At 42.6% G+C, this 25660-nt stretch overlaps 1 protein-coding gene across 1 annotated transcript; it reads left to right on the top strand.

Annotated features, from left to right (window-relative positions):
* On the top strand, positions 1-20113 carry Isoc1 (isochorismatase domain containing 1). Its single transcript, XM_057789318.1, has 5 exons — positions 1-331; positions 10006-10125; positions 10241-10444; positions 12254-12370; positions 17459-20113. Exons 1-5 carry the CDS (start codon positions 20-22, stop codon positions 17603-17605), a joined length of 900 nt encoding a protein of 299 aa, XP_057645301.1. The 5' UTR covers positions 1-19; the 3' UTR covers positions 17606-20113.
* Positions 20114-25660: the final 5547 nt, after the last annotated feature.

Genomic DNA, 25660 nt, shown 5'->3' with positions numbered 1-25660 from the left:
CGCGCACGCGCGGGGGAACATGGCGGCGGCGGAGCCCTCGGTGGCCGCGCTGGCCGGCGGCGGTGTGGGCGCGGGGGCGCCGTCGGGGGGCGGCGGTGTGCCGGTGCTCTTCTGCTTCTCGGTGTTCGCGCGGCCCGCGTCGGTGCCCCACGGCGCCGGCTACGACGTGCTCATCCAGAAGTTCCTGAGCCTCTATGGCGACCAGCTCGACATGCACCGCAAATTCGTGGTGCAGCTCTTCGCCGAGGAGTGGGGTCAGTACGTGGACCTGCCCAAGGGCTTCGCGGTGAGCGAGCGCTGCAAGCTGCGCCTTGTGCCGCTGCAGATCCAGGTGGGTCCCGCCCCCGCTCGCCCTCCCTGCCGGGTCCCCGCGGGCCGCTCACGCCCCCACGTGTGTGGTCCCCAGCGCCCCACGGTTTGGTGCCGCAGCCTCCTGGGTAGCCGTGCAGCCGCCGCTGCTCCCAGGTTCACGGGTGATGCAGATCGCGGGGCGTGTTAGCTTCAGGGCTGGTTCCGGGAGTTGTGGTAACCAGTTGCAGACATGCAAACTTTGCCGGCGCTCCTCCTCTCCTTTCATTTTGGTGACAGTTGGGGTGCCTCCATAGGCAGGGAACCGCAGTCGCCTCTTTAATAGCCCTCCTAAAGCTAGCCTGTGAGTCCTAGGCTGAAGAAGTTATACCTAAGGGTTAGAGTTTATTAATTTTTATATTGCTAAAAACCGTGTAATACAGTGCAGTCTCCTGTCCTAAGATCCGAGGAATTCTCTGGCGAATGTAAGCTTTTGAGAGGAAGAGAGGTAGGTGTGACTTAGGACCTACACCAACCATAGTTTTTTTTTTCTCTACGTGAAAAATTATTAAGTCCTTTCTCTGGAAGGCGAACTGAAATATGTGGCCTTTGAGGTTAGAATGAATTTTCATATCCAAGTGCCATTTTGAGAAGCTTATCCCTAATTTTCGCTTATTATCTGTAGTCAGAGACTGGCTGGATGGTGCTGCCACTTCCCCCACATCTATGGATCCAGAGGGAGTACTTCAGCCGTGATTAAAGTTCATCTGCTCAGAGGACAGAGTTCATGGGCTAACTGCCAGAGCGCTGGAGTGAGTGGGTGGTGTGGCCTGTCCTGCTGCCCAGATGGAGAGCTGCATTCTTGAGTGGTTAAGATTCTCCATTTTTTATCTCTTTAAGAGTTCTAGATGACAGCTCTCTGCAGCCTTCCAAACGTCCATTTAGATTACCCATGCCAAACAGTCAATATGTTGGAAGCATCTTTGACAGATTCATTATAAGGCCAGAATAAAATACCCAGTGGGTCTGGACCTATATTGAAGATTCAGACTTCTTTGTCAACCATTTCCTGTTTTTCCTGGGAGAGTGAGGGGCTCCCTGTACTGCTGTACTAAAAATCTAGGCTTTTTGTTGTTTTGTTTTTTTCGAGACAGGCTTCCACTGTTTAAGTTTGTTTTTGTTTTCTGTGTGCTACAGTGGGGATTTTTAGATTTTGAAATTTTCAAGACATGATTAAACTCTTAAAGGGTCTAAAATTCAGTGTGTGTGTGTGTGTGTGTGTGTGAGAGAGAGAGAGAGAGAGAGAGAGAGAGAGAGAGAGAGAGAGAGAGAGAGGACAGAGACAGACATTCATGCTGAAAAGACAATGTATAATTCAGGTCGCTCTGGCTTTTGAAATATTTTATATATAATTGATTTTTCTTAATGATGTTTAAAACAACCATTATAGCAGTATCACTATTCTTTTTTATCTACTAACAAATAGTATTTTTTTGCTCACTAAATAACCCAAGAATTCTTTCCCTTATCATATGTATATGTCTATGTTTTGAAGTACATACAAATACTTGGATATTCTCACTTTAGTAATTGCCATACTTTTCCTTCAGTCATTTCCTTTTCCCAGCATAATTGTAGCTAATATGAAAGAATATTTTACATAGAATATGACATAAACACGCATGTATTTATGTACATGGATGTATTTTCCGAAAAGATACTTCTTTCATTGCTACTCTGTTTTCTGGAATATTCCTGTATTACCTTACTGACGTGGGTGTTTTACGTGCAGAAGAGTTCATTCCACACTGAGGTGACGTCTTTGAGTGCGCTTCATAGTGGATGCAAGCCTGGATTCAATTCTTGTTGGAGAAGTGATAACGTTTATTTCTCTGAAGAGCAGAGCATTGGGAGGTGGGAAGGTTAGCAAGTTGCCCTGGATGACATGGTTATAATGGCCAAGCTAACAAAGCATCAGGAAGTCTTCACTGAATGTCTGGATATCTGCCACAGCGTGGCTCTTTTCTTTTCGCGTTTGGTGAGAATGGGGAGTGGATTGGAAAGCAAGTCAGACTTGAGCTTCTGTTTGTTCATTTCTCTTGATGCTGCTCCCTGCTCTTTTCCTATCAACACCTGCCTCTTAGACAGACTCAAGGAGGCTACTGGGGAAGTGGGAGCGATGCGGATGGTAGGCCCCATTCCCTTTGACTCGAGGCCGGGACTACTAGTTCCCTGTGCTGTTCTCTGTGTGGGCAATGACCTTGTGCAATAATTGTAGGTGGCTGTGCCACATTGCCCCAGGAGTTGGCAGCAATTCTTTGGGAGCTGATCTTGAAGATCTCTATTGCCAACTCTAGAGTGTGATAACTTTTTAGGGACTCCTTTTTAAAAATTCCCTGTCAGTGACTAAATGTCTGCATGATAGCTTGATAGCGCAGGTAGCTGAACACACAGCTCATGTTTCATTCATGGTTTGTGTGTCTGGAATCTGACGAATTTAGAGACTTTGGAGACGGGATGTTAATGAAGGGAAGATGGAGTAGAAGTTTAGGTCTTTTATGATGACTCACTTTCCAAATCTGCATGATGCAGACATGGAATGCTGGAGACACACACAAAGCCCGGCATCATCTCACGGTCTCACACTTTGTCCAGGGCAGAAAGAGCTCAAGCAGAAGATGACAGGAAGAAATGGATGCCGTCAGGAAGATACAGGCCAGACAGGAGGGAAGGTTTTGGCAGCTCTTGAGAGCAGGAGATACAAGCTGCTCTAGGCGGGTTATTCTGACGTGTTCTTAGGGTGGTTAACTGGGAGAGGACTTGGGTCTGGCTTTCATGTTCTAGTAAGATTTTTATTTTGAGTGTGGGGCATAGACGTCTTACTAGAAGAGACAGTCAAGGAGGAAAGGCAGAAATACAAACAAGAAGGAACAAAATATGGCCTGCTGGTGGCTCGCTGGTGGAAGGTAGAGATGCTGATTCTAGGACCTTTGCTTTAGCTTGTTTGGGTGTCACAGGAAAAACACAGGGATAACCTCACTCCCAGACCAAGTGGGGGAACTGGCAGGGTGTATCTGGGGGGCAGGGTGCTTTAGGGGACACTGAGAAGAGGTGCTTAGGTCCTGACTTTAGGGTGTTATCCCCAGCCTATTGGTTTGATAGACAGAGGGAGTTATGGGATATATGATTATCGAGGTATATGGGGGGCTTAAAAACTTGTGGTATTGCCGAGTAATACCCATTGTATCCCTTGGTTCCTTGTGAGTAAATTAGCTGGCACCTATAAATGAACTGCTGGAGAGTGGGAGCTGCATGTGACCTGCATTTGATTGGTTTTTCCTTTTTCTTTCTTCCATTTCGTTAGTCAAGGGGAATCTTAATGTAGATTTAAATGTCAGTGTGCTCTTGGCTTGGCCCAGGTTCGACTTTAATCCCTTTGAGGCACAGTCTCAGGAGATCCCTCAGGTCTCGGCTCTCAGTGGGTAGGCACAGCTGGCCTTCCTTGGGGAGGCAGAGAGCTCAGACTTTATGATAAGTTGCAGGTGTAATATTATACCAGAGACGTCAGTGCCCAGAGTAGGTACGTATGTTCTAAAAGCTACAGTGAAATATTCCCTTCCCATCTAAACGAAAAGACTCAGAATCTGTTTTGCCAGAAATAAATCATTCGATGATGAGCCTTTTGGTGGTGTCTGGAAATACACTTTATGAATGAGTTTCCTAATTCTGCACACTAAATTAGTACAGTGATTTTTTTCTAGGGCGATCTTGATGATAAATCATCTTTAATCTCATTAGAGAGCTTCCCATCCCAGCCTGTGCTGACTCAAATGTTTGTTTTGCAGAATCTCACCACAGCCGAAGAAAAATACTGTTTTTCTTAACTGTGTTAAAGATAAGGACATTATATTGGAAGATGTTAATGATTTACCTATAATTATATAACTGAACATAGTGAAACCGAGATTTTGACTCATATTCTAATGCCCACAGGCCTGGGCTGTGTCTGGAATCCTTGAAGGCTGCCTGTGTGGGGTGGGGAAACCTCTGTCTTAAATGAGGAGATACTGGGTCAGAGCCTTACCGAAGCTTGCAGTTGGATTGGAAACAGGACTTCAGTGCCGATCCCTCGATCCCCTTCAGACTTTTACTCAAGTAGATCATGTTTATCTCGTGACGGTATAGGTTACTGATGTGAGAAGGCAGATCCCCTGTCTTACCACATTTCCCATCCCTAAACACTGTAGCACAGGGACTATCATAGGCACTGCGAGCTTGAGGGACTGAAACAACACAGACATTCTCAGATTTCTCGGGCCTACAGCCCAAGGGTGTGGGCAGGAATGGTTCCTCCTGAGGGGCTGAGGGGAAGAATCTTTTCACGACCTTCTCCACCTGTTTGTGGAAGATCGTGGCTTGCAGATAACATCACTCCGATCCCTGCTTTCTTGGCCAAGGCAGTTTTGTTATGTGTCTGTCTGTCCATCTCTCTGTAGAAGCATCTCAGCATACAGACACCCGTCCTTGGCAGTTACTTACACACCTTACTTCAATGGGTGGGGTGACTTTATCTCAAATCAAGGTCTCTGCACACACAGGGACTCTAGCTCTTTGGAAGGTCATTCTCTCCAGCTCTGGGCTTAGAAATTTCAAGAATGACTTTGCAGGGGGTGGGGAAACACTGTTCAACACTGCATCTTACTTCCATTCCAGGAACTGTGTATATCAGTGTGTGTGTGTGTGTGTGCACGCGTGTGTGTGTGTGCGTGTGTGCCTGTGTGTGTGTGCACGCGCGTGTGTGCGTGTGTGTGTGTTGCTGAGTGGCCCATGACCATTTTGTAAAATGCATGGTAGTGTCAGACTGTGACAAGTCTGTAGGTGTTCTCCTGTTCTCCTCAGTATGAAATCTAAGGTCAGTACCACACTATGGCAGGTGGAAAGGAAGTGGACAATGAGTTTTCCACTTAAATTCTATCTCTCACACTCCTGTTTCAGGAAGCTACTGATTAAAATAATCAAACTTTTATATTTAAATATGTCTATGCATGTATTTGTAGGTGATTTGCTTTTTGAATCCACACTGATTTGCAGGTGCTCCATTTTTGCTTGTGAAGATACTCGGTCAGATCGGCTTTCATCATGGCAGCACTGATCATCTTCCAGTTGTAAAACGTATATTTTGGGCCATTGGCAATACTTTTAGATACCTGCGATTAAGATTTAATTAAATTTTTTGAGTTGGATAAGAAATTCCTGAATTATAATTGAATTGAATCGTAACAGCATCTTGTTGGAATCTATGTGTGTTTAGGGATAGGAAGGAGACATGATTACATTAGGGGGGTAATATGGTTAGAATTTTTTGGTTTTTGTTTTTGTTCCTTTTGTGACTTGATGGATCTAAGGTTATTTCCACAGTCATAACTTATCTCCAACTACCATGGCCCAGGGAAGCCAATATTTGTATTTTAAAGAAGACTTGCATTTTGGAAGTGTTTTGTTTTAGAGTTATGCTGCGGTCGCTTAGATAGTACATACTTTCTGTATTCCTCTGTCCCACTGATTCCTGTTGTTAATATTGTACTTTTGTGTGGTTCATTTTTCACAACCAAAGGACTAGCTTGATGCCTTACTATGAACTTAGCTGCCTAATGGATATTTTTAAAATTGTTTTTATTATTTTTAATTTTTTAGTACATATGTGTATCTGTGTGAGTGTATTAGTCAGGGTTCTCTAGAGTTACAGAACTTATGGAATGAATCTCTCCATATATGTGAATTTATTGGAATGACTTACAGGCTGCAGCCCAACAGTGGCCAGCTGTGAATAGAAAGTCCAGGAATCTAGTAACTGCTCAGCCCCACGCGGCTGGGTGTCTCAGCTGGTCTGCAGTATGTGCTGGAATCCTGAGGAAGTAGACTCCAGTGCCAGTGAAGGGATGGATGCGCTGGCAAGGCGAGGGCAAGCAGGTCAAGAAGAAAACCTTTCTTCTTCCGTTTCCTTTATAGCAACATCCGGCAAAGTGTGGCCTACATTAAAGGTGAATCTTCCTACCTCAGGGTCTGGACTAAAGGCCTATGTCATCCCACCTCAAGATCTGGGTCAGAGGCTGTGTCTTCCAGCCTCAAGATCAGATCACAGGTGTGCCCTCCATTTCCGGATTGTAGTCATCCAGATACAGTCACGTTGACAACCAGGAATAACCGTTAAACAGTGGGTGTGTGCACGTGTGTGCACGTGAGTGCCGGCGCCTGTGAAGTTCAGAAGAGGGCAGCAACGTGCATCTTGAGTTACAGGCAGTTGCGAGCTGCCCAGAGCATGCTGGGAACTAAGCCTGGGTCCTCTGGAAGAACAGTGAATGCTTTTGACCAACCAGTGAGCCAGCTCTCCAGCCCCTGCACACTGGTTTTTACTAGCCTTTTCTTCTTGTCTTTTCTCTGGTTTTTATTTCAGGATGATCTTATCCACAGTCCAGGTCAGGATACAGTTAGATCCATATGCTTACTGACCTGTGTCCTCCGGGCTACGACACTTTCTTTGATTATGATTGTTATGAATAGCCTTGACAGTGTTGGAAATCACTAGTCAGGTATTTGCGTGGGGTGTCCTCAGGCTTCACGTGCATAGTGTTTTTCTTAGGGGTTTACTGAGATTGTTGGGACCCTGAGGACTCATGAAGTCCATTCTCCCGTCAAGTACAACAGTGTGTTGGTGTGACATTGTGGCGTGCAGGAGGTTCGCCTAGCTCATTGGTTTGTCACACTCCTCCTCGGCAGGCTTTTGCCAAGGGCAGCCACATTCAAGGGTCTAGGGAAATATCTGTGGCTCGCACAATCAGAAAACCCATCTTTACAATCAAACGTGTCACCACTCACTGTAGCATCTTTCTTTGTTTACGGAACAGGGTTCTGTGGGGTGAGGACAGCTTTAGGGCTGCTTATCCTTCTGACCTCCAGACCATACATTCAGATTTCTGACTAGGTAAGGATTTATCCAAATATAACTTATTATCTCGACACTAATTTAACAAAATAACTTAATATTTTGACCATTTTTCTCTTGTGGCTCCTCTAAAATAGTTTATTATTTGACATATTCTCCCCCTCCTTTTTTTTTTTTTTGACACTCTAAATGAATACTGGAATGACATTTTCCTAATTTAGAACAGTGTGTTACTACCTCACCAGACGCCAGTGGAACTAAGTTTGGCTTGCTTTTCTTGTATTTTGGATATTTTTTTTTCCCATTTCCCCTGTCAGTTCCTGCCACTGTTAATTTGCCTCTGACACTATATTGCTAATTGTTGGTAACTCTCTCGCTCTCTGTGAATTTAGAATGTAGACTGCCAGCCTCCTACGGGACCTACCATGTTAGACTATGTAGACTGAGTTAGTATGGGAGAGCTGGGGTGGGGAGCTTGTGTGACCTGTATGTGTGAATAGTTGGGTGTCTGTGAACTGTGAGCATGTCAGGGCTTGACTCTTAGCAAGCTTATGTGCTTGCCAGAGGTTTCCTGGGCAAACTTGCTGGCTCTTAGAACGGCAAGTCTGATTAAGTTGTATTACCATAATTTCAAAAAAGAGGCCGCTTTTATAAGTAAATTGTTTTCTAGCATATACCTTAATCACAGAGGCACTGTGATACTTCCTGTTCAGATTTATGAAGGAGATAGTTGTTGAGCACAGTGAACTAAGATTCAATGTTTACTGGGATTTAAAAACGCATAAGTCATGGTAATGATTGCTTTTAAAAATAATATCCTGAATACACTAAAGTTGGTCTTCCTGGCTTCTGTGTGTAGGTCATGTTCCCTGCTTTGGAAATGGCTAAACTATGGGATTAGGCAGGCACTCAGGCTCAGCTGATTAAGGTGCTATCCCCAAGCTTGATGACCTGAGGTCTACCCCAGAGGTCCAGTGGCAGGAGGAGAGAAGAGTCTCTGGAGTTGCCGCCTGGCTTCCCAGTGTAAATCCTAGAGCTTCCATGTACACACACACGCATATACTAGATAAATATACATAAACAAACAAACAAACAGGTAAAAGGTATAATTTGAAAAGAGTGAGGAAACAGCCAAAGCACTTGAGCACTTATTTTACTAATAATGCTTTATTGGTAAAGTTGGAGTCTCTCCATAGTGTTGACTGACAGGTGGTTCCTCATCACCCATGGTGGTTGAGTGTGCATGCTGTGGCCTCCGCTGCAGTGGGAGATGAAAGTCCTAGAGTCTGCAGCCAGAGCACAGACAGAAGCCATCAGAGTAGTTAGCATGGCCTCAGCACTGGCCATAAGACATTTGCTTCCGAGGCCCCGATAATCCACGGAGGACTGTTCTCCTCTTGAGTCTGCTGTATGCAGGGATGGTAAGGCCAGGTCTGGAGCTGAGCTGCTGCCGAGGCTACAGCCATGCAATTGGTACATAGGTTTCTCCAGGGAATTATTAGTAATTGGTATCTATGGGGAATTTAGGATAATTAGAGGGGGTTTAGTGGGTGACTATGAGTAATGGCTTCTGTTTCTTCTGGACCAAACACTTTCTTTGTCTCGCAAAGTGGAAGGTAAAGCACCTTGGGCTTTCAAGTCTCTAGCGAAGCTGAATTCCTGTGTTCAGTGTGAGTTTTACAGTTAACGGCTCCTCGAGGGCCCTGACTGTTGGAGTGGGTTCTCTGCAGCAGATCTGAGTCTTGGGAATATGATTCCCGGTTTCCTTCCTAATTCATTAGTTTTCCCACTCATGATAATGTATAAGAATTCACCCTTTGGTTCCTTTCCCATCCCAGGGCAGTTCCCATGTGACATTTACTGCCCTCCAGAAGTCACCCTTGCAAGTGGCTTCTTCTTATTTTTATATTGAGACCAGTGGTTTTGTATTTGCTATGAATTAGTTTGTTTTCTGTTTATTTTTAGTTTTATGCCTCATGGTCTCTGCTACAGATTATTTTTCAAATCACTATTTTCTTTGCGTGCAATAGTTTAAAATATATTTTCCATGCCTGTAATACCACTAACAGATTTGTATTTTACTATTGTAAATATTTTTTTCTGATTTGAAGATATATTCACAATAACATTCAACAAATGCTTTTAAATACACTCAAAAATAAAAAGTATAAGAAATATATTAAAATTATATGTAACTACCTCTTAATTTTTGAATATTTTCTTTTATATTTTTATGTCATTGAATGCTATTCAAGTGTGCTGCTGTAAAAATTAACTTTAGATGTTAACTTCTCCTGAGGTGAAAGAATTCTTTGAAATATGAACATATTTTTAATTGACTAAAATGTCTTTTTCTCTGAATATATTAACATTTAGATATTGTTAGTCTTTGTTTTATTTCTCCCTTCCCTACCAAGTGCAGTTTGGAGAATGTCTTTGGTTTTGCTTGTTTGTTTGGTTTTGGTGGGTTTTTTTGTTTGTTCGTTTTTCGGGACAGGGTTTTCTATGTAGATTTGGAGCCTGTCCCGAAACTCACTCTGTAGACCAGGCTGAAGTTGAACTCACAGAGATCTGCCTGTCTCTACCTCCCTAGTGCTGGGATTAAAGGCTTGCGCCACCAGCCGCCCAGTTTGGATACTTTCTTGTGGTATTGGTTGTGTTAAGTTTGCTTTCTGAGAGAGACCATAGGAACATTTTCTTCTCGCACTGACCTCCCCTGGCCTTAAATGTCATTGTAATACAAACCCCAGATCATCCTTGTTTTCTTTCCTTAGCTTACGACCCTGGGAAACCTCACGCCTCCCAGCACTGTGTTTTTCTGCTGTGACATGCAGGAAAGATTCCGACCAGCCATCAAGTACTTTGGAGACATTATTAGTGTGGGACAGAGACTGGTATGTTTGTCTGTCTGTCTGTCTGTCTGTTCCAATCTGCTAAGAGGCACAATATGCATTCATGCTGCTACTCAACACATTTTTTTTACAATTTTGTTTGGTACGTTTCTTTCAGTTACAAGGAGCTCGTATATTAGGAATTCCGGTTATCATAACAGAACAGTACCCCAAAGGCCTTGGCAGCACGGTGCAAGAAATCGACTTAACAGGTGTCAAACTGGTTCTTCCGAAGACCAAGTTTTCTATGGTGTTACCGGAAGTGGAAGCAGCCTTAGCCGAGATTCCTGGCGTCCGCAGTGTTGTACTGTTTGGAGTAGAAGTAAGCACCCTCTTGGGTTTGGGGGTGTGAGGTCTTGTTTACAGGGTACTAGTAGTGATTGACCCTGAGGGGAAGTGGCCACCACTTGTTACACGTCCTCCACCCTCATGGTACTGATTGGAATGCCTTGTGGCTGTTACCACCTTGAACTTTCACAACTCTGTGAACTGTGTACCCTTGGTCTGCCAGGATCACAGATGAGAAACTAAAGTATAGCCATGTCAGTGCCTTGCCAATGGTCAGCCAGCCAGTGAGGAGACAGCATTTGAATCTAGGCCAGTGATCCTCAGCTGCCCTGAGAACCACCTGCATTTTCTCTAAAGGCATTAATTATTTTATTTGTGTGTTAGTGGGCTTCACTGGGGGCACCTTTTGTGCTGTACCCCACCTCACCCCATTCCCAAGGTTATATAGTTCACCATCCTGCAAGGAGGTTTGTATTCCTGCTCTTATGAAGAAAAAAAAAACATACTCATGGATTCCTAGTGCTAATTTCAGTTGATTTATTACGTTTTATTTTATTTATTTTTTGAGATAGGACCTTGCTAAGTAGCATGGAACTCATAATGTAACCTAGGCTGGCATTGAACTTATAGCAATCCTCCTGCATGCAGAAATTTCAGGACTGTGGCCTCCATACTCAGCTTATTTCTATCTTTTTAAACAAATGTTGTACCGAAATTTTAAAATTTATGAACAAAATTATTAACTCAGTGCGATAAAATAACACAAACAAATGGTTATATTTTGATAATAAGGTTTTATCATAGTAGATTTTCAAAGCAGAAAAAAAATGTAATCTTAAATTTGATGCCCATTAAGTATTTTTTTATATTTTCAGTTCAGCTGTGAAATTAGGCAGTGTGTGTGTGAATATGTGGTCCAAGCTCATCCTCTTATGCGGTGGCTTTTGCACTTTTTTTGGTCATCATACTTAACTCTCATGCTCAGGTGAAATACTTTCTGAGCAGCGGAGTGCTTTAGGACAATTTACATGAGGAAGTAGCTGGTCGTTCACCGGAGCTTTCTAGTCATGTGAGGACAGTCGGCACTGGGCATGGTGGCCTACTGAAAACATAACTCTCGCTGGTTACGTAATGTAGTTACCATTATAGGGAGATTTTGCTTTGTGTCCTCTAAGGCAAGGCTACAAGTCAATGCCTGCGAAGACAAGGTTTGTACAGTAATGGTAATAGATACTGAGTAAATCCTTATTTTCACATGAATAAACCAACGCTAGATAATGCTGATTTATGCTCAAAACTACCTGGCTAACTGGAGCCTAAACTGAATGGGGACAGGGCCATTTGATTCTCAGTCCTTTCTGTTCTGTTCTAATGTATATTTACAAAATGCTTTTATGGGTTTTGGCCTGCATTGTAAATTGTTTGCTTTCGCCTGTCTTTACTTCTGCATGACTCAGTTTCCCCAGTACTTTCCCAGTCCAGCAGCTCATCCTCTTATGTACTTGATATGAATGTAGACATAATGCAAATGCCAGTGGCCCCTTCGCCCTGTAGTGGAGTGACAATAGTGAGCTTTCTCAAGGCCACTCCTAGGGCATAGCTGAAAGTTATTAGAAACTGCAGGGAATTCTGGGAGTCTGTTCAGTGTGACCTTGAGAAACATTGATAAAGCCAGCTCCTGGTCTGCAGAAATGCTGTTGTGTGTGTGTTAGAGATTGCCTAGCTCAAGAGAGCCTAACAGTGCTGTTAAATATTACAGTGACCTCTTGCATCCTCTTTGAACTCATATAAAGCACCAACAGTTTCCTGCATTCTTACATGTGATACTTTGCTTTCCTGCTAGACACACGTGTGTATCCAGCAAACTGCCCTGGAGCTGGTCGGCCGAGGCATTGAGGTTCACATCGTTGCCGATGCTACCTCCTCAAGAAGCATGATGGACAGGATGTTTGCTCTTGAGGTACTTGCTCTACTTAAAAATAAGTTCTTCATCGAGTTTTCTGAATAATTACAAGACTTGGATATTTAGCAGTCCCTAATAATTTGCCTTTTAAACCATAGCTTGGTCTGAGCATATCAAGGCCATTGCTTTTCAGAGAAGCAACTGTGCACTAACTGACCTTTCAGTTACAGTCTTACAGTTTTTTGGGGGGATTAGATTTCTACAGATGCTAAAAATTTCTTGATAGTTTTATGGTCACTTTACTGTAGTGTTCAACATGAGCTACTTGAGACGTCTCAAGTAGCCGAAACTGAATTTTATAGAATCGCAAACGGTTCAGGCAGGTTAACTCAAGGAACATCTAGCCCCAGACTCTGGCAGAATGGATCTAAGCCTGAGTAGCCTTTTCTAAGTGAGTGCTTCCTGGTTGACACTGGATCAGCCGTTCTTTATCAGTGTTGCCTAATAACCATCTGAACTAAGCCCCTTCTGTTCCACGACTGTTGAGGCTAGCACTTAATCCTGGGGAGGGTTTCACTCCAGAAGGTGTGTGTGTGTCTCCCTCTATACTTAATTCTAATTCACCAATAAGTTTGAATGTATATATGGATCTAATTTCTGAATTGTTAAACTACTTTTTTTTTTTTTTTTAATTAAGAATGATCAGTGCTAGCCGGGCGGTGGTGGCGCACGCCTTTAATCCCAGCACTTGGGAGGCAGAGGCAGGCGGATCTCTGTGAGTTCGAGACCAGCCTGGTCTACAAGAGCTAGTTCCAGGACAGGCTCCAAAGCCACAGAGAAACCCTGTCTCGAAAAACCAAAAAAAAAAAAAAAAAAAAAAAAAAAAAAGAATGATCAGTGCAGGGCTAGCAGGATCACTCAGAAGGTAAAAGAGCATGGCGAAGAAACCTGGTGACCTGAGTTCAATTCCCGAATCCCACAGTGAAAGGGGAGAAATTAATCTTGAATGTTACCCACTGACCTCTCCATACACACCGAACAATGTGTGACATGTTCATGCACACACACACACACACAAACTCTAAGCAATTTTAAATAAATGCCGAAGGGTTTGTTGTTGTAATGAGATCATGCAGTACTCTGGGTATAAACTGACTTATGCATTGTTCTCTGTGGAACTGCGTCGTCTCTGTAGCCCAGAGTGCCATCAAACATTCAAAAGGGATGGACAGAAGAGGATAGGCCACGGGGAACAGGCCATAGGTGGCAGCCTGGTCGGCCTCCCTTTTTGGTTTTCCTCTAGGTAGTAGAATCCCTGTTGTTATTACAGATAGAAGTTTGCTGTTTGTTTCTTTATTACGGTATTTATACCTATTTGAGCATTTCATGCAGTGTTTTTTGAGCATATTCAATTCTCTCCAGCATCCCCCACTTGCCACTCTTTCCAGTTTCAAATCTCTTCCCATCCAAGTTTGAGATTACTTTGTTTTGTTAAGTCCTTTCCCTGTCAAGTTCAGTTTGTGTGCCTCAGCTGGTCTTGGGTTGGAGTTCAGCCCTGCAGTGTGATCTCAAACGCACCTTTCTCATGGTAACTATCAAATGCCTGTGGCTCCTCAGCTAGTTGTGGATTTGTGTGTCCACCTTCCCCTCTCTGTGCTGGGATTTTATTTGTCTGGGGCTTACACGGGTCTCGCTTGTGGTATTAAAATCACTGTGAGTTCACTTGTGCATTTGCCCTGTGTTCCTAGAAAATACTGCGCCCTTGATGCTAACCACCACTTACTTCCACTCTTCCAGCCTTTCCGTCCTTCCTCCTCAAAGACCCCAGAGCCTTGGGGTGAGGAGCCTGAAACCATTGTTCCATAGGTAGATGCTTACTTTGTTAAGCTGTCCCTATGCAGATTGGAAATGTTGGTTTTCCTGGCTTTTAGTAAATGGTGCTGCTTCTCCTGGCAGCAAAGATCGGTAAGCTCTCATTAGGACCCACTTCTCAGGCTTTCTTATTAAGCTGAGGTTTTACAGCTGCTGTCAAGCGGACCATCTCTCAGCCAGCAGCTGTCTTCAGCTACCTGCACAGCGGAAACTGTATTGTCATGGTAATGCTCAGACTTTGAAGTGTTTCAAAGCCATGCACACTAAACAAAGCCTTGTTTGATGTGAAGATATTTCTAGGACTTTTCTCCTACATTCTTATGAACTTTATTTATGTCTTTATTCTTCTCTCATACATTACATTCCGACCAGTGTTTCCCCTCCCACCTTCCCTCCCAGGCCCTACCCCCACTCCCCCAGACCCACTGCTCTTCCCATTTCCTTTCAGAAAAGAGCTGGCTTCCCAGGGATGTCAGCTGAATGCAGCATGATGAGCAAGACTAGGCACACACCCTCATATCGAGGCTGGATGAGACAACCCAGCAGGAAGAAAAGGGACCCACAGACGGCAGAAGAATCAGAGACACTCCCACACTCACTGTTAGCAGTCCAACAAAAGCCCTGAGCTAAACGACCACAGCATGTAGGCAGAGGCCTAGTGCAGACCCAGGCAGGCTCTGGTTGCTGCTTCAGTCTCTGTCATGAGCCCTGCTCTGTTGATTCTGTGACCCTGAGACTTCTACAAAGGGACAGAAAAAGCCTGCAGTGAGGTCAGATGATGGTGTGCAGTGCCTACAGGTGAGGTCAGGTGATATGTGCCGTGCCTGCAGGTGAGGTCAGGTGATGTGTGCAGTGCCCATAGATGAGGTCAGGTGATGTGTGCAGTGCCATAGGTGAGGTCAGGTGATGTGTGCAGTGCCTGACAGTTTGTCAGCTGCTCCCCTTCATTGCATCTTGCTATAGAAGACACGCAGTTTGTCTCTACAGTTTTGGGGAAAATGCTTTTTTATTCTGTGAACTGAAAGTTAACAGCAACATGGCCAGCACATCTTCTTCTTTATTCCCTCAGAGCAGAACTACTTCAGACAATTCTTATCCATATTGCCTGTCACATTCATTTCCCTTGCAAGATGAATAATTAGTAAGCATAAGGCCTGTGGCCTGGACTTTATTTACTGGGTGTTTCCTTGTATGTACTCGTCATCTGTTGGGGAGTGTCACCTTGGAGTAAATAATGTTCATAATCGCATAATAGATTTCTCTACCACCATACACTTACCTGATTTTGTCAGATCACAGGAGAATTGCAGAATGAACGGAATAAATCCTCTCTTGAACTAGATACCCCTGTAGTTTTTGGTGTTGCTTGAATATGAAGTATTGGATACTCCATTCCTGACCTAGATAGTTCTACGTATGTACACGAAGAAGCCTTCCTTTATCACTGGCCCAGTTGGACTGCCTGTGCCTCCATAGCCTAATGCCAGTTTTAGCTCTGGAGAGAAAGTGTGGGCAGGACACCAGAAGCTGTTGCTACTGTCTGCTTAGGCTCCTCCCAGGTTGGGGAGGCCAAGCTCTGTGCACACACCCAGGATCCTGTTCTAAAAACTTTGCATTTTCTGTACCACACCTTCCTTCTCATCTGGGTTCTTTGCTTAGTTATTTTTAAACCCTCAGTCTGTAAGGAGCACTGTACACCTCAGTGTGACCAGCTTCGTGCACCACCAAAGATCGCTAGGGTAGACGGACAAGACTATGGTCCATACAGCACTAGAAAAGCCCATGCCCTCTTCTAAGGTTCCCACAGCAAATGCTTCTTGGATAGCCATTTGCCTTTTACCCCCGAGTGTCTGATTGCTGATTACTACAAAGAGTGGTCCTCTGCCATGGGATTATCCTCACCCCTTCATACCCCCTTCTTCGCCTCCTTGAGTTCCTCTGGTTCTGCTGGAGAAACCTGGCAAAGTCTTCCTGTTAGGAACAGTTCTAGTGGGCAACTTTACATAGTTACTGATTTTATAACCTTCTTTAATCATTCTAAAAAGTTCATAATGACAGAAGAGGTGGTGATTCCATTATTCCCTGGGGCAGATTCTCAAACCTCTCTCATAGCCCTTCACTTTTGCCAATCATTCCTAAACCAGAGTATTCTTAATTATGCCAAGTCCTTAGGTGTTGTTTTCTGCAGTCTGAAAAGAAGAATTTAGGAACCCTTATTTTATTAATGCAATCAGACTTCTATTTTACATAGCTGGAGAGCAAATTAGCAATAAAATAGTCTGGACAGCTATAATTATACCCATAGAAGAGATTATTTTTTTAAATAAATAGGTACCAAATGACAGTCATGCCAGGTAAAAGTACTAACATGCCCCATGGCTCCTGTTTTGATTACACTGCACGGGGTAAATGCAGATGAGTTCCCTCTTTTGTTCTTGGTGTTAGAAATGAGAAAACAAAACAAAAACAAAACTCCAAACCACAGGAAATTATTAAAGCTTGAATCCAAAAGATGTCCGCATTTGAGAGAGCGAACAGAGGTGAAGTGTTCCAGCCCTGAGAAGTGTGCACATCTGGAATGCTGGATCCTAACTCGGTTTCTGTTGCTGTGATAAACCCCATGACCAAAGCAAAATGGGGAGGAAAGGGTTATTTCATCTGAACCCCCATGACACAGTTGTCACTAGCAAGAACTCAGGTCATAGCCCAGAGGCGGGAACTGGAGCAGAGGCCAGTGAGGAACATTGTTTACTGGTTTACATAGCTTGTCTTTAACATAACCTAGGGCCACCTGATCCTGGGTGGCACCTCCCACGGTGCAGTGGCCTTCCAACATCAACCATTGATCAAGAAAATGCCCCAGAGACTTCCCTAGGGACCATTTGGATGGAGACACTTTCTTTATTAAGTTTTCCTCTTCCCAGAAGACCCCAGCTTGAGTATCAAGTTGACAGAAATTGCTGGCACACGTGGGGACATGACTTCTACCAGTGTTCTCTCTCTTTGCTCATGTTTACGTCTTTAGCCTGGTAATCTAGTAGCTACAGATCTTGATGCTGGCTCCCTGGCTCCCTTTACTGATGCCTAACCCATTACTAATACGAAGAAGATGGCTTTGTGATAAATCTGGTTTTGAAACTTTTCTCCATCACTGAATTTATTGCTATGGCAGAGAACCATTGTTATAGATGACGACCCTAGTTATTGTCCAATGGTTCTGCTGTTTTTAAATCACCTCCAATTTCTAGCTCACATCTTGTTTCTGTTTTCTAGCGTCTTGCTCGAACTGGGATCATCGTGACCACCAGTGAGGCCGTTCTGCTACAGCTGGTGGCTGACAAAGACCACCCGAAATTCAAGGAAATTCAGAACCTAATTAAGGCGAGTGCCCCTGAGTCTGGTCTGCTCTCCAAAGTATAGGATACTTGAAGATCGGGATCTTGGACAGGACGGCAAGCCAGACAAGCGCTTGTCTCTGCTAAAACTAAAATGTTAAGTCAACAGCAGCTCCTCCTTTGCAGCTCTTAGTAACACTTAACTAGCTAGACCATTGGGTAGAAGCATTTAGTTCTGATGTCAAGGCTTCAGGTGCTGCTTATCTTTGTTTCTTAATGGGCTTTTATTTATTATTCAAATTACAATGGAGGTGCCTGTTTTGTCTACACCATATACTCTATGTCTTTCCAAAGTGCTCCCTCTGGTGAAGTTTTCTTAAATTGTGTACTTTACAGAAATAAAACACATCTGTCATAATGATCTGACTTTTCTATAGTTGTGAAACATCTCTTGTAATGTCGGTGTAGACGTGGTGTTTTCACTTCCCAGGCTGCCTGGCGACCGATTCCTGGATGAGAACTGACAAAAGGGACAATGGATTGTCACCTACGTCCCTCACAGTGTAGAGTTGCTGACTGAGTGAGGTGCATTGATTTAACCGGAGCAGATTATCTTCACTGTTGGGTATCCGTCTCGACTGTGCTGCTTTCCTTATTCCTGCTGCCATCTTTGTGGATTTCCTCCCTCTGGCTAGTGCTCTGTGCTAATGCTCTTCTTCCAATGGACGTTTTAGTGCTCTGTGCTAATGCTCTTCTTCCAATGGACGTTGTACATGCTCGTTGGTTATTTTAATTCTGTGAACAGATGGGAGTGATTTGCAGTGCTGGGTAACTGACAGGGTTCCCCTAACATAATGCCTTTACAGTCTTTCTGAGTGCATGTTTTGGTACACACAAGAGTTAGTGGAGAAGTAAACACTATGTAAAAAGTAGTTTTAAAATCTCCATGTTTCCCTTTGTGTTTTTCTCTCCTTGCCATTCAAACATTGTTACTGTTGACATCATCAAAGTGACTTGGTAGGGATAATACTATGGTCATTGTTAGGCCATCAGTAAGTTTATTTTCACTTAATACTTACTAGTGCTTAAAAAACTTTTTAAAGTGTGTTGTGATATGTGGATCACTACTCTCTTTGTATTAAATTAGAGAAAATATATTACATGGTGAAATTGTTTTGTTTCCCGTGACTCCATGAGTACTAGTCAAGGAACTCCAGTGACTTTACAGAGGTAGCAGATTTAATATTTATAATCATACAATTCATGGGAGCTTTCAAAGGAGGAGAATCTTTTGCAGTCCCAGACTGATGGAGTTGATACAGGGCCTTCCTGTTGGAGCTGTAGGAATGTGTTGTTCGTTGAGCCTTTTAAGACACCACAGCCTAGTGTTCTTGGTGTGCTCAGATGTTTGCTTTGGAATAATGGCTCTCAACCTCTGGGTCACCATGCTTTGGGGATCTAACAATCCTTTTATAGGGTTCGTTTATCAGATATTCTGTGTATCAGGTATTTACATTACAATTCATGACTAGCAAAATTACAGTTATGAAGTAATGATGACATAATTTTATGGTTGGGGTGTTCACAACATGAGGAACTGTACTAAAGGGTCCATTGCAGCATTAGGAAGATTGAGAACTGCTGCTCTAGAAAATGAGAAAGAAATGTCATATAGTTATCTGCCTTTTAAAATAATTTCTAATAAATGTGACCTAGTGCTTTTCATACTTTTATTATCTGGAGAGCTTGTTAAAATACTGATTTTAGCTTTTTTCTTTATTTAAATTAAAAAACAAAAATGGCGTTGCAAGGTTTAAATTTATAATGGTTTGCTTCCTTTGTATTCACGCCTCTCCCATCTCAGTGAGAATCCAAGGCAGCGAAGCCTCGTCACAGCTGAAGCCAGCTGTGTGACCCTGGATTACTGTCCTTTGGAAACCATGTCTGAGAACAACAGACTGTTTTCTTCTCAACTCTAGAGAGGTGTGGGGCTCACTGTGCTGACATCAAAGCTGGTCTGGCAAAGCTGTGATCTTTCTGGAGCCTGTAAAGGGGTTGATCAAGATTCAGCAGCTCCATGCTTCTAGAATCCACTTGGGGTTTTTGTTTTTGATTTTGGTTTTGTTTTATTTGTTTTTCTTATGACTGCTGTCTTCTCAGGCAGTGAGTGTGGGTCTAGTCCCAGGTCCCTTCTGCCTTCCTCCTCCTGCCTGGCCTAAGATCTCCTGTGATTCAAGGTCCCTGATTAGCAACCGTATTCCACCTGCAGCCTTAACACCCTTTGGCCAAGTAGCATGGTTCCAGGCTCCAGGAGTAAAGACACGGGTATCTTCAAAGGCCATTGTCGTCACACAATGTGAATTGAATTAATTCAACTGTATCAGGACCAGGAATGTAACTACGGAGGCTCAGAACAATTGTGAACTCTGCCTTCTCCTGTTTTGTGAACCATGCCAAGAAGGTGGCAAGGCTTTTACTTTATGATTATAGGAAAACTGAACTGATTGTAATACATTAAGCTTTGGAACAGAAGTGTCTATAACTCTATAGGATGGTGAAATCTTTTTTTTGACATAAATAAAGAACATAAGGATGTAAGCAAGAAGGGTCTGGTGTATTGAATCTCAAGGGGCCTGGGAGCAGCATGAGGTTCTTTATGGAAATACTCAATGTCTGTGCAAACTTAATCTAAAATTAAGCTGGTAACTTACTCTAGCCAGGAAACTGAATACTCTGTTATGTTCACTGAAATAGCACATTTCTCTATTAAAGTGGGTTACTTTCCTTTTCAAAATTAATATTTGGGCTAGTATGACTTTATAGATGAGGAGAATGATGAAGACCCCACTCAGAGGTTCATTTTGGTTCTGTAACTGCAGATTTTAGAGACACAGTGTTTGGACCACAGCGATGGCTTTTCCAAATGTGTACAGTACAAGGAGAACCAGCTATGTGTCTCCAGCCTGTGCTTTTCACTTCATTGGCGATACTAGGAGGTCATTAGAGCTGAGGAACAGTAGACCGGCCCGGGAGAGGCCCATGCTCATCAGTGTACCCTCCTGTTTTGATGAGCCAAGCTCCTGGGCTGTACTCGTCTTCTGGCAGCTTTGGGCAGGTGGAGGGGAGGGGTGCCCTCCCTCTATTCCTGTTTCTGTGCTATGTACTCAGTCTCTGTTGTTGATAGCTTTCTCTAAAGCTTATCTTCCTAACTAAGTTGAGGGAAAGAGTAGCACACAGTATGAAAATAGTAATTATTTTAATCACCAAATAATCCTAAATAGATTTCCCCATGAAGGAAACTGGAATGACTGGTTTAGCTCTCGCTGAACAATGCTGTAGCTGTTAAACTCTTGATTTGAAAAACATCAACCCACCAATTATCACAATATATAGCAGTTATATATTATGTGTATATATATATTATATACATATATATGTATATTATATATAGATAGAATTAAGATGAATTTTTGCGTACTTGGACTTGACTCCTAAAATTCTTACCTGTGTGTTCTTTTACATTAGTTTTATTTACTGTGTATGGCAAATAAGAAACCATCTTACCAACAACGTTTAGTTTTAGCACACAAATGCTTACGATTTGCTGAGAATAGATCTTAAGTGAACTCACCACATGTCCAAATGTGAGAAATACTGAGCATTCTGTTTATTTTTCTTGCATGTATATTTTGTTGGTCATGGGGCAGAGACCCCAGGACCATTTGCAAAATCAGAATCCGAATTTGAGAGTTTTTATTAAGCCAGCTGGAGACTGCCTGGAGAGCGAACTATTCTCACAGAGGAGTCCCGACTGCTTTCTACAGGGAGCTTTTAAAGGTAAAAACCTGATCCTGGTGGACAGTTGCAGGCAAGGAGAGCAAGCAAGCAGTTTAACAGAAGCAGAAAGCAGCAGTTAGCTGGAGCATCTTGACCTCATGTCTCTGGGATAGGGTTGGATGATTTTTTGGGGACTTTCCTATAGGAGAGAGTAGGGGTAGGGGGTTCAGTTCTGAGTCAGACCTTAAATGACTACATCAGGAACAAGATGGAGGAGCCTCATCCCCATTACAGTGTCTGTGGTATGCATGACTGTATAAATATGTTCCAGTATGTGCCGTGCACGTGTGGAAGGGTGTATGTTATTGTGTGTGCAGGTGTATGTGGAAGCCTGACGTTGATGTCTGCCGTTTTCCTCTTCCTCGGTCATTCTCTACTTTATTCTTTAAGGCAGATCCCCTCAGCTGTACACAGCCCTCACTGATTAAACTGTTCTAGCTAGCCAGCTTACTCGTGGAATCCCACTCTGCCTTTCGAGAGCTGGAATTACAGGCAAGCCACCATGTTCACCCAGAGTTTGCTTGGCTCAGGGGGTTTATCAACTGAACCGTCTCCCCAGACCTGATGATCAATCTATTAATAGCTTTGTGGCTTTATTGACAGTATATACATTGATGGGGGAGCATTAAGTAAACCCTGCTTTTACTTGCCAACTGTATTTTGAGTTCTTGTCAATATTGTGCTGGAAGCACATACTAGAGCAATAAGGTAAAATGAAAAGAAAGATAAATGGATATGAAATTTTATAAAAACTATCTCTATTTACAGATGATATATTATACATTTGATATTTCCACAATTTTACCAGAAAACTTCTATAAAATGATAAATTCTTCAGTGTAGCAAGATACAGAATTAACTTACATAAATCAATCTTTTATATACACTACCAAAAACCATAGAGAAAGAGATCATGGACATATTCTCATTCACAATAGCCTCAAAGAAAATAAAATATCTAGTAATAAACCTAACCAAGGAAGTGAAAGACCTCTACAGTGAAAATTTATAAACTCTAAAGAAAGGCTTGAGAAAATGGTAAGCTATTTCATGCTTGTGGGTTGGTAGAATCAATATTGTGAAAATGACCATTTTATCAAATGGTGTATATTGATTCAAAACAATCCCAATCATAATCCCCATTTCACTTTTTACAGAAGTGAAAAAAAAATCTAAAACTCATGTAGAACCAGAAAAGACCCAGGATAGCTAAAACAATCCTGAGCAAAAAGAATAATGCTGGAGGTATCACCATTCCAGATCCTAGATGCATTACAGAATAATATAGCACCGGCACAAAACCAGACATGTACATCAATGGAACAAAACTGAAGACTGAAACACCTAACTTCAGTCATTTAATATTGGATAAAGATGCCAAATTCATACTCTGGGGAAAGAAACCATCCTCAATAAATGATACTTGGATAACTGGATGTTCACATGCAGAAGAATCAAACTAGACATATGTATCATATTGCATAAAATCTAAATATTAATTGGTCAAAGAGGTAAATGTGAAACCCTAAACACTGAATTTGCTGGATGAAAACCTAGGCACTACCTTGCATATATTCCTGTAGGAAAGAACTTCCTGGAAAGGATTTAATTTGCCCAAGAAATAAGGCCAATGATTGACAACTAGGACGTTATAAAATTAAAAAGCTTCTCCCCAGCTGATGAAACAATGAAATGAAAAGGAAGCCCACAGAATGGGAGAGAATCTTTGCTGTCTACACACCTGACAAAGAATTAACACCCAGAATATATAAAGAATTAGAAAACAAAAGCAAAAAGAAAACAAAACAACAACAAAGACTCAAAAAAATACTCAAATGGCTTATTTAAAAAAAATGGTGCCTCAAACTTCAGCAGGGTGATGTGGGAGGTGATGTGTGCTTTATTGCCATTGGTTAATAAAGAAGCTGCTTTTGAATAATGACTTAACAGCGTAAAGCCAGGCTGAAAGAGATATATGCTGTTCCTTCAACTGTAAAGAAAAGTGAAATTGCAGGTAAATGGATGGAACTTGAAAACATATTAAACAAGGTAACCCAGACCCAGAAATGCATTCATCTCATGTTCTCTGTCATCTGAGACACCTGGCTTCAAATTTTTAGAAGTGATACATATTGTAAGGTAAGTGCAGAAACCATGAAAGAAACCCTGTCTCGAAAAAAAAAAAAAAAAAAAAACATGAAAGAAAAAAAGTTGATGCAGTAAGGGAGCAACTGAGAAGGGAATGACTGGGTACACATGATTTACTGGGTGAAATAGAGAAAATTGGTAGGGGAAAATCTCATTAAGGATAGGAAAGGGAAATGTAGAAGATGGGGGAGGAGGGTCAAATCACAGAATGTCTGTAAATGTCATAAGGATCATATTGTTAACTACTTAGAAACACCTAAAATATTCACAAGCTGATGTGTATGTGTACAAACATGCTCTTCTGCCGTTTGGGCTGACAGTGCTTCCTCCAAGAGCCAAAGGTGACTTAAGGGAAACCCAACACCAGATTTAAGAAGCTTCTTTTCTCGTTTGTCAGGGTATTTCTATTGCTCTTGCCCTTGGGGGGCCCCCTAGAAGTGGAAGCTAATTCCCTACTGTTGACCACAGTATGTACTTCAGACACAGGGCCCAGGGGTTCCTGAGTCAGAACTGACCTGAAAGCCTCTTCCCCAATGACTAGCTTTCATGGAACCAGAAGTTGCCATTCAAGCTTTCAAAAAGGGTAGGTACCAGCAGTATTATCCAGCTGTGATGTCTATGAACCACAGCAATGATCAGCATAGCACAATAGCCCTAAGAGTGAAGTAGTGGTACCCATACTTTGGCTCTATGAAACATTAATTATTCTTTATCAGTAAAAGTGCAGTCAAATATTGGGGTAAGAGCCTGAAAGAGAAGCAGAGAAACCATCACTCTTCCCTACCTGCTCTGTTGCTTTCTCCAAACAGGGCACATAATCGCTTTCCACCCCGCCTTACTACTTCATCTCCTATGTGTCTTCAGTCTTCCAAAACATCTGCGATTAGTTTTGGTCAGCTAGTGGCTGACTCCGCCACTAGCGGAGTTCTGACTCCAAGCAAACTTTGTCAGAGTACCATCAAAGTATCACTTAACGGCTTTATCCATCAATTGGACCTGTGACCCACTCAACAGAGGAGATTCTGGCAACCTAGCCTACTAATCAGAGTTAGTAAAGTCAGGGGCCTTAGAAGAAACCACCACTTGACTAACCAACATGATACCTACTGCATTCTGAATATTTGTCCCACAGGTAAGTGTAGTTCTTGCCCTTCAGCAAGGAAACTTTTCTTTGCAACAGGTGGAGATTGTTACAGAAAACCATAACCAATTGAAATGCAGTGTTGAGGCACCCAGCCTCGAATGGGTACATCTACAATACAATTCCCAAACCTAAGTTTCAGGGATCGTTGGGGAAGAGGGGCTGTGGAAATCAGGGAGTTTGCTGGTGTATTGTGACTCCTAGGAATATCAGAAGCTTTACCTCTAAGGTCTCTCCAACATGACTGCCTAAACATGAGCAGAATAAGGACAACAATACAGATTATTACATGGATGGGGGAATCCCACAATCCCCTTGCCTTATACAAAGAATTTTAGGCAACAAAAGAATGCTAAAAGTGGTGGAATTAAAGGCTTCCTCAGAGAAGAACACACCAGTTAATTATCCAACACCAAATTGTCAGTTTCGAAAACAAATACGTAACTTTATACCAACTTAGCAAGTTGTACTTAACGTAATTACAAATATGTATGTTATGTGTATAAAAGCAATTAATCAAAAAAGAGACTATTAATTTTAAAGAGTAAGAGGGTATATATGGAAGGGCTTGGAGGGAGGAAACATAAGGACAAAATGATGTAATTGTGATATAATTTCAAAAATTAAATAATTTTAAAAGGGAGCAGCTCTGCTTTTCCTGAAAGATGGAGTTAAAGCGTGAAACGTCTTCTCCTCTTAAGGAGAGTGTTGTGACTTTGAAGATGGGAGAGGAAGAGCAAAATTGTGGCCCTTGGGTTTAGTGGCCCATATATTAACCCCAACAGAGACAGATAGATCTCCAAGCTTAAGACCAACGTGATCTACATAGTGAGTTCCAGAGTGAGGGGGGAAATGTGGGTGGTTGTCTTGATGGAATAGCAGCCTTCATGGAAACAAGCTGCAAAGAAGCTGAGACCTCTATTGAACCCCACAGAATCTTTATTTACTTGAAGGAACTCAGGAGGAAGTTCATCCTTGGAGACTAGAAAGGAGGCAAGTCTGCCTGGTACCTCC

The sequence above is a fragment of the Chionomys nivalis genome, chromosome 14 (genome assembly GCF_950005125.1).
Source record: "Chionomys nivalis chromosome 14, mChiNiv1.1, whole genome shotgun sequence".
In the NCBI taxonomy this organism is placed as follows: domain Eukaryota; kingdom Metazoa; phylum Chordata; class Mammalia; order Rodentia; family Cricetidae; genus Chionomys; species Chionomys nivalis.
The sequence above is the reverse complement of the archived record's forward strand: the minus strand, read 5'-3'. Positions and strand labels throughout refer to the sequence as shown.